Genomic DNA, 10,551 nt, shown 5'->3' with positions numbered 1-10,551 from the left:
CTAGCGAAACTTTACGTCTAAACAAACTAGGAATGGAACGAATTCTCTACTCCACATATTTCGCGATAGCCGAGAGTGGAATCTTTGATCATAATAGTAAATAGCTTTAGTTTTACTTATTCATAGCATAACTAGTTAAGAGTAGGTAAAACTATTGTTTTACGTTTTATCATCGAGGGGGATGAGACTTATGCCCATATATAGGACGACACTGACGGCAACCATACCTATGTGATTGGAGATCCCATGAAGTAGGTTCAAAGTGAAAAACAAGTCACTTCGTCATCCTGTAGTACTATCGCCTTATTTATTTATAAAACGTCACACCCTATAGCGAGATAGTACTATAGTATACTTTGTATAACTAGAATTGCAATGAGTAAGGATGAGTTCTCTAACTCTTATTGGATTCCACAACCCATATTTTAATGAGGTGGTGTATTTAAACTGCAATATACACCTGATGGAAATCCACCTACGTTAATGTAGAACTGGGTCGGTTCTTATGAGTATTCGGGCAAGTACTCTAGAGCATTCATGGAACACAGGCAGCGCAGGGCCAAAAAGTGCAACTCCGCAGAACTGGCATATAATGAAAAAACAGTGTGGGTGCATGTGATCTATTTTACTACAAGGGAATGTTGGTTCAAAGATTATTCAATCCACCACTTTCACGTGATATAAGACATGTTGCCTTATGACTGGTTCAAGCCTGTAAAGCACCAGTATCTTAGGCATTCCTTTTTCGATTCTCTCTGGCATTTCGTAAACCCATTTCTTTTGTCATATCCTATTCCAAAATAGTGGGGGACTATAAGTATTTTAAAATAGTGGGGGATTGTTGGAATCTCTTGATGATTAGTATTTCAAATTACTATTCCTAGTAGGAGTCATTCTCTGATTTGGAAACCGAGTGTCTATTCCAAATAGGAATCTTTATTTGTTTTGGAAACAGACGAACTTACCTCCATATAAACAAGGACTTTACGTCCATAAGAGGTATTCAAGACAGAAACTCATCTCGCACTTCTAAACCCAAGCTACTGTTGCTGCCCTTCTTCTTCTCTTCTTACTGTTAGCTGCCAGAGAGAGTTATACCGTCATTTTAGAGAGCAGCATGTTCGAGTGCAAGTCAGCCTGCTAACCCATCGTATCCTGTGAGGAAGTCTTAATACTAGAGCCACAACTCCAGATTCCAACAGCTGCTTTATAGACTATAGTTTCAGACGTATATGTCTGTTTTTCCCATTGTACAATTTGCTATTTGCCTTTGTTATTGCGGCCTGACAGTCACAATGCATAAGTACAGCTAGAAGCGGTTTTGTACCAATAGGAAAATCTGCCAAGAGGTTTCTAAGCCACTTAGCCTCAGCACTTACTTTATCTAAAGCAATAAGCTCGGACTCCATTGTTGATCGAGCTATCAAAGTCTGCTTAGAAGATTTCCAAGCGACTGCACCGCCACCTAGGGTGAAAATATAACCACTTGTGGACTTCATATCATGAGAATCAAATATCCAGTTTGTATCACAATAACCCTATCACAGGTGGAGTTTTGTCTATAACGTATGTCGTAATTCATTGTTCCTCTCAAGTACTTGGCTAGTCTCTCTAACGTACTCCAATGTTCTTTGCTAGGACAATGAGTGTATCTGCTTAACCTGCTAACTGCATAAGTAATATCAGGTCTAGTGCAATTCATCAAGTACATGAGACTACCAATAATTTGGACATATTTTGACTGAAGGACACTATGTTGATTATTTTTCTTAAGTTCACTATTTGCCTCATAAGGTGTCAACACAGGCTTACTATCATAATAGTTAAACTTTTTCAAAAACATCTCAACATAATACTCTTGTGAAAGCGTATAGCCATCACAGTTTCTGATGATTTTGATTCCAAAAATCACATCAGCTTCTCTCAAATCCTTCATTTCAAATTGGGAGGATAAGAATATCTTGGTGTTTCTTACAACATCAAGGCTAGGACTCATGATTAACATGTTATCCACATATAGACAGATAATCACATATGTATTCACATCAAAAGATTTAAAGTAAATACATTTATTAGCATCATTAATTTGATATCCATTGGACATCATGACACTGTCAGACTTTTCATGCCATTGTTTTGGCGCTTGTTTCAACCCATATAAAGACTTAACTAATTTGCATACCTTATGCTCATTCCCTAGTACTATAGTACTCTCAGGCAGCATCATATATATTTCTTCATCAAGATCACCATTCAAAAATGCAGTTTTTATATCCATTTGATGAATAAATAAATTATGAATAGCAGCTAGAGCCATTAGAACTCTTATAGAAGAAATCCTAGTTACAGGAGCATAAGTATCAAAATAGACAATGCCTTTTTTCTAGGAGAATCCCTTGACTACTAGTTTAGCCTTGTATTTATCAATGGAAGCATCTAGTTTCAGTTTCTTTATCCACTTGTAACGTATAGATTTCACCCCAGGAGGTAGATCAACCATGGACCAAAATATCGCCGATATATCTGATATATCGCCGATATATATCGGTATTTTGGTACACCGATGTCGATATTTCCGACATATATCCACCGAATATAGTACTCTTTTTTTTCCGATATAAAAGTTTATATCGCCGATATAATCGATATATCCGATATTTACGATATATATCGTTTGACTTTTTGACCATTTTTTAATATGAAGATTTCCGATATTTCCGATATATCCGATATATATCGGCAAAATATCCGATATGTCCGAAATATGTCGGTGAGATTAGAGTGTTTGGGACAAAAGGTGGGCGCTGGTTACAAAGTTTGGAATAAAGTGAAAAAAAAAAAGTTTTTGCTTTAGCATCTTTTTTAGACTTTTAGTCCATTCCATTTTCCCTTTGTCAGCAAACATTCCTTTTTCACTTTGTTCAGAAAAAAAAAAAAAAACCGAATTCACACTAACCTTCACAGTTCACACCAACTCTCCTCAAGAAAAAAAACATCTACAAAAAAAAACTTCACAAAAAAAAAAATCTCTCGTGACTTCTCAACCTTCACACCAACTCATCACCAACATAAACCAAAGTCTAGTACTCAAATAGTCAAATGAGCTTTTAAGTTTCAATAACCCACGGGGAAAAAATATAGCAGCATTTTCTGTATCCAGGTACTCATTTTCATTTTCTATACTCAAATGAGCTTTCAATAACTTTGATCATGAGATTACTGTATAATTTATATGGTGATGTACAAATTGTTAATGTTGGTACTGTTGTTAATGTTACTCAATCTGAACTTGGGAGTGTTGGGTGAGTTGTTTATAACTTTTATATGGTACATCTACAAATTTCATTATTCATGCTTGATCTAAGTAAGATTATTTTCTTTCTTCTAGACATTAGACCTACCACATTATAATTCATTAACAAATAAATAAAAAGAGCCCATGATGAAGTGAGTAAACGAAACAGAAAATGTGTTGGAATAATAGTACTAACGTGTTCTTCATGATCAGTGTGTTACTTGATGAGAGATGTCGGTTGAATTTTGAGGATGAACTGATGAAGAAACACTGATTTAGTTTATACACTGATTTAGTTTATAGTTCTGACAAAAAAAAACTAAAAGAAAAAAAAGTAGACTTGATATGGGACATAAAAGAAAAGAACGGATTGGACATAAGATAAGGTCATAGGGTCCCGCTATTGGCATGGGCGGATGGGCCAAATTGCTTTTCCAAATGGTAGGACATGTGTGACCAAAATGCACCTTACAACTAAAAATGTAAATTACCATGATTCCAAGGCCTAATATTTTGAAATCGAACGATATTTCAGACTCTTCAAAAAACAAAATATATCGGAAATATCGATATATCAGAAAAAATAATAAAAAATCAGTCAAACATCGGTCAAAGTCAACAAAGTTAAAAGATATATGTCGAATAAGTCGGAAATATCGATTATATCGTCAAAATAAAGATATATTTCGGTTTTACCGATATATATCGGGCTAAAAAGGCTTAAATATTCGGCTGTGAAATATCGAATCTTTCGATTTTGGATTGCTTAAAAAACGAAATATTTCAGCGACATATCAATTTGTCGTCTGAAATTTTCGGCCTTGAATTAAAGCTTCTTCTTTCCTTTTGTTGTGCTTAGCTAGCTACCTAGTGATTAGTGTTGATTGCTTTTACTGGAATAGATTTGATCAGTGTTTTTTATGGGTATTGTTCGTCTTGGTTATCTTTCTACCTTTTGGACAAGTGTTTTGTAGTGGTTTTGATTGAGATTCGATTGAAGTTACAAAGGTTAATCTGGCAGTAAAGATGACATCGGCGGTGAAACAGTGAAGAGGTCTAGGCGATTGGTTAGATAAATATATGCCGACTGAGGGCGGGTTGGATTAAGTAGTGATAAATATTGAATCTTTCTCCACCTTTTCTATTTCCAATCCTTTTTGTTATCAGTTTGTTGGGGGTGCCTGCCTAAGGTGGTAGTATATGTCCAAAGTTATGGCAGATCAAAACAATTTCCTTCATCGATTGTTGGTATTGGTATTCTGTGCAGAGTTGAGGAGTCTATATTCCAATGTTGCTGGCAATAAACTGTCGTGGTATAGATATTGACTCAACAGTTAAGGTAGTACTAGTCTACTATACCTCATAAGGGATCATTTTGATGGGGCATATGATAAGATCACAAAGAAAATTTAATTAGTTTCCTACAAAAATTAATGTAGCTATTATGTTATCTATAAATTAAGGTAGCTATTATGTTAAAATAAAAGAAATCTCATAAATTCATAAGAACTAAATTGATCTACATTGAGAAAATGAATAAACCTACGTTGAGAAAATGAATGATAAATTGAGAATGTTGGACTTTTATGTTGTTATATGCATAGCTCGATCATTTTGATTAATTAGTTATATTTGTCTACGTACAACATTTCAACGTGTTTGGAAAAATTGTTTCGTAGTTACATATTTGTCTAAGAGAAAAATGGTTAGGAAACCAGATATTGGTTGGTCTCATGGCGTACCGTTGGATAACAACAAGGGGAAGTTTAAATGCAATTACTGCTAACTAGAATTTCATAGTGGTGGGGTCAGTCACCTAAAACAGCACTTATCTGGGGTTGGTAACCAAGTGGCAAGGTGTACGGAAGTCCCCGGACAAGTAAGAATTGCAATGCAAGACCTACTACAAGATGGCACAAATAAAACACTTAAAAGAAGGCAGCGTGAAACTCGAGTCGAGGAGATAATGTGCACTCATTTGGACGATGATTCCAGTGATTCTGACGCAGAAGAAGAAGCAAGAGCATACGAAGGGAGGGGTGAGGAGTTTCAGGGCATGCAACATGCACGAAGAAACTCTGTAGCTGACCAATGGGAAGAAAGACTAGAAAGCGGAAGGAGAACATGCAAGAAATTTTCGCATCGTGACTACTTTTTGTGTCGAAGTGGCTCTGGATCAAGCAACAAAGGAAAGGGATTCATGGGTTTGGAAGTCCAAAACCATGAGACAAGAAACAATTGATCCATACACTATTAGGCGGTAGGGACACAACCAACCTAGTGTCAAAGACATGGGTAAAATGAAGACATGGAGGCGAAGTTGGGTAGACGGATCAGTTCATGGTTCATTTTTTTGGAGTACCTCCACATGCATTAACAACAAACAATCCATACTACCAACCAACTATTGATTTCATCACGAAATGTCCCATTGGAGTGAAAGGACCAGCTCTTTGAAGAGGTAATCGGGAAAATATTTAAAGATGGAAAATGATGATATCGACAAATTCGAAATGGAAGTGGCAGAGAAGTATCCAACTTATGGATGCACCATCATGTGTGATGGTTGGTCTGGGACAAGAAAGATATCCCTCGTTAACTTTATGGTCTATTGTGACGGGGAAACAATTTTCAAGAAGTCTTTCGATATCAGCATTGAGTCGAAAGTTCACAAAACCGTATTTAAGTTAATGAAAGAAGTTGTTGATGAGATAGGTGCAGAAAATGTGGTGCAAATAGTAACTGATCAAGGTTCTGCCTACAAAAAGGCTGGAAAATTGCTGATGAAGACACCAGGATATAATTTATTTTGGACACCGTGTGCTTGTCATTGCATAAACTTGATGTTAAAAGATATTGCCAAGTATCATCGGGTGGCGGGGTGTATCAGCAAAGCTCATTCAATTACAAAGTTCATTTACAATGCATCCAGGGTCTTAGCATTAATGAGGGAGACATGTGGTGGCGAAATAGTTAGATCTGCAGCAACTAGATTCGCCACAAACTACTTGTCTCTCAAAAGTCTCCAGCATAAAAAGATATCGCTTAGGCAGATGTTCGTGGATCAAAGATATCTCAACACCCCATCGGCTAAGTATATAGAGGGTATGATGGATGTGGAGCAAGTCAGTCAAGAGCATTTCTGGAATAATGTTAACTATGTTGTACAAATTCTTGAACCTTTGTACAGATGCCTAAGGTTGTTGGATGGTGACAAGAAGCCAACAATGCCATATGTACTGACAAGCCTTTGAAATAATGAGGGAAGATCTCTGAAATCCCTGGATGTGGTTGGGTCCTTGATATTATCGACAAAAGATGGACAAAACAATTACTGCATGTGCTACACACAGCTGGTGAGTTTACTTGATTTAGTTTGAGTTAATTAAATTATTTCTATTTCAAATATTCCTAAAAGTTATGTTTATTTCTACTAGCAATGTATCTGAACCCAGAGTACCAATACACATTGAAGCTCGGATTCTCCGATCCCCACAAAAAAGCAGTTATAAAAGTAGCAAAAGTGTTATTTAGTGATGGTAGCAAACAAGCAAAAGCATTGCATCAGGTAAAAATAAGAATATTGATGTTCTCAAGTTAGAATTTGAATTTTACATTTATGTTGGGTCACTAACACTTTGGTCTATTAGATGATGTCGTTTCGGGATCATCTTGGGGAATTTGGTACACCTGCAGCGCAGGCTGGAATAGCAATTTCACACCCTGGTAAATGAAATAATTTTTTCATACTCTCAAATCTCAATCACTCAAATGCATTGTCTATAGATAATTAATATGTGTTATTTTTGTTTAAATAATACAAATTTGAATGGTGGGAGTTGTATGGTGGTGATACGTAAGAGCTAAAGGAGTTGGCGATCAAAATCCTTTCTCAAACAAACTTCATCATCCGGGTGTGGATAATTGGAGCACATTGGCCTAATTCACATGAAACTTAGGAACCATATTGGCGCCAAAATTGATGATGTTGGTGAAGGTCCACTACAACTTACGTTTAAAGAAAAAAGGCGGCGCGAAAATACAGATAATGATCAAATTATTGACCTCACCCAAGTATTTATGGATAGTGAACAAATTGATCCATTGGCTGACTGGGTTATTGATAAAAATCTTTTAGCGCTTGTGTTGGATACGGAATCAGGTAAGCCTGACCCAGATGTTGAAGATATGGTCGACAGAGTAATAAGAGAAGATGACGCTGCGCCTAGTTTCAGTTTGGGCCCCGAATTTGACACACCTCTCCAAACACAAGATAATTTATCTGAGAGCATCTCTAGTGATGACGAGACAGGAGAACCTGATACTGATGATGATGATAGTGGTGGTGGTGATGGTGACAACAACTGTGGTGGTGGTGGAGGTAATTTTAACGTTCAATTGCATGACTCAAGTGATGAGGAAACTCCATTGGACCCACAAGTATATGAGGTTGCACCCAGAAACAATAGTGATAGAGGAGTTTTTAATGACAATTCCCAAAGAATGTATGAGCAGTGGAAGTGTTGGTCAAAGAAGACAACGAGGACACATTATACCTAAATGATGTTGATATTGATTCAGGTTTCTTCTAATTTTGAAACAATGAGTATGAGTTCAGGGGACACATGACCATGACAATGAGAGTGTATATGGTAGTGGTGGGGATACAACCAATCAAGAGATAACGATTATTCTAGTGGCATAATCGGTCCTGCAAGTAGTCGCGTCATATGGTTCTTCATATGGATATTGGATGGGGCCGATCAACAACCTTATAAGCACCACAACCTGAACCAACATATGGACAACTCTATCCAAGTTATGAACCTGTTGGAACTACACCTGGATTTATTGCATTGCGCCCAATGTATAGTTACACCAACACTCCTCGAATTGGAATCATGGTAGAATTTCCAACACAAAAATATGAATGGCATGTTCGACAATTTCTCGACGGTGGGTATAACTCTGTATACACTTGGGTAGGGTATTGTGAAGCAGTTAGGATTCAAGAATCGGGTATAGAAGTTGACCAGCCACGTCACTCGTTTATGTATTGATGACTTGATGTAACTTATTTATCTTATTTTGTAATTTGAGACTTTGAGTATATTAAATTATGACATTGTGGTTAATTATTTGTCAATATTTTTTTTTATGGTTTTCTTGATAAATAAATGTTGCTATTATTTCCTCCGATATTTCCGATATATCGGATATTTTTGATATTTCCGATATTTTAGATAGTTTGGGCTGGTCACGAAAAAAATGGATATATCCGATATATCCGATATATATCAGTTTTTGGGTACACCGATATATTGATCGATATCGATATTTTGGGCATTGAGATCAACTATCTCCCATGTGTGATTAGATATAATAGAATCTAGTTATGAGTTTATATCATCTTTCCATAAAGGTGCATCACTAAAGCTGATTGCCTCATTATACGTCACAGGATCATCATCAACAAGAAACGTGTAAAAGTCATCACCAAAATTGGTGGATTTTTTTCCTCTTTTACTCTTCCGAATTTCTTGATCAGAAATTTCAAGATCTGTTGATTGTTGTTCACTAGAAGCAACCAACCTCTCAATGCCAATTTTCAAAGGAAACACATTCTCAAAGAAATCAGCATTTTTACTCTCTATAATAATCTTAGCATCGACAAGGTTATTATCATATTTTACTACTAAAAATCTATATGCAGCACTATTATAAGCATAACCAATGAACATACAATCAACAATTCTAGGTCCCAATTTCCTCTTTTTAGGTTCGTTCACTAGAACCTTTGCAAGACACCCTTACATTTTGAAGTATTTAAGGTTAGGTACATGACCTTTCCATAATTCATAGGGTGTCTTATTCCCTGTTTTTTTGTTGGGTATCCTATTCTGTGTATGGCAAGCAGATAGGATTGCTCCCCACCACAAGTTCAGGGAAGCTCCAGAACTTACAAGTATAGCATTCATCATCTCTTTTAGTGTTCTGTTTTTCCATTCTGCTACTCCATTAGACTCGGGAGAGTATGGTGGAGTAGTTTCATGAATAATGTCATTCTTGTCACAAAAGTCCTAGAAGAGATTAGACTCATATTTTCCACCCCTGTTAGACCGAAGTCTTTTAATCTTACAGTTAAGCTGGTTTTCAACTTCAACTTTGTACTTGAGAAACATCTCACCTGCCTCATGCTTGTTTCTAAGTAAATATACTATGTTGTACCTAGAGAAGTCATCTATGAATGTAATATAATAAAACTTCCCCCCTCTAGACATGATACTTCTGAATTCACCCAAATCCTTATAAATAAGGGTTAGTAATTCAGTTTTATCTCTAGAAATAGTTCTACATGGTTTTTTTGTGGCTTTAGTCTCAGCACATATCTCACATTTATCATTAGAAAAATCAGAAATATCAGACAATAAACCACATATTTTCATCTTTTTCATATACTTAACATTCACATGTCCTAGTCTATCATGTCATATATTAAAATAGTCAAGCAAGTAAACAGAAGCAGATTCATTCTCATTAATAATAATGTTGTCAAGTACATTTAACATGAAAAGACCACTGTTATTACAATAACATTTCCCAACAAAACTCTCATTCTTACTCAGAATGAACTTGTCACTTTCAAAAGTCACCTTGACGCCAGCTTTTCCCAGTAATGACACATAAATCAGATTCTAACGAATCTCAGGAACATGAAAAACATTACTAAGTGAAAGGGTTTTCCCTGAAGTTAACTTCAGAAGAATCTTACATGTTCCCTCAACAGTGGGGAACAAACCTTGAGTCACCCATATAGACATTTTCATCTTTCACTAGTATGTAGTCTGAGAAGGCTTCAACATCACCACAAACGTGGCGGGTGGCACCAGAATCTAGTACCCAGTGGCCATGAACACTTGTGACACTACAGCAACAATTATATCATCTCCCTCAACTAAATTAGCGTTGGGAGGATCATCAATGACCTTGTGCATGCACTGAAAAGCCCTATGTCCCGGTTTACCACAAGCATAACAATTTCCATTGCCAGTACCACTCATTTTAAAAGAAGTGCCTTTGACCTTGAAATTCTTATTTTTGTTGTACTTCTATTTTTTAGAGTTTTTATTGGATTTGCTGGGATTACCTTCAATGATATTGGCTTTGGAATGGAATTCCTTAGACAACACCTCATCCCGAGTCTTGTTCTTTTCCTTTATGTGAATGTGAATGATCACATCCTCAAGAGTCATATG

At 36.3% G+C, this 10,551-nt stretch overlaps 1 protein-coding gene across 1 annotated transcript; it reads left to right on the top strand.

Moving 5' to 3' along the window:
* Positions 1-5,778: 5,778 nt before the first annotated feature.
* On the top strand, positions 5,779-6,549 carry LOC147515747 (uncharacterized). Its single transcript, XM_086593039.1, has one exon. The coding sequence runs from the start codon at positions 5,779-5,781 to the stop codon at positions 6,547-6,549; it is 771 nt and encodes a 256-aa protein (XP_086449165.1).
* Positions 6,550-10,551: the final 4,002 nt, after the last annotated feature.

Source organism: Coptis chinensis, chromosome 2 (genome assembly GCF_015680905.1).
Source record: "Coptis chinensis isolate HL-2020 chromosome 2, ASM1568090v1, whole genome shotgun sequence".
NCBI lineage: Eukaryota > Viridiplantae > Streptophyta > Magnoliopsida > Ranunculales > Ranunculaceae > Coptis > Coptis chinensis.
The sequence above is the reverse complement of the archived record's forward strand: the minus strand, read 5'-3'. Positions and strand labels throughout refer to the sequence as shown.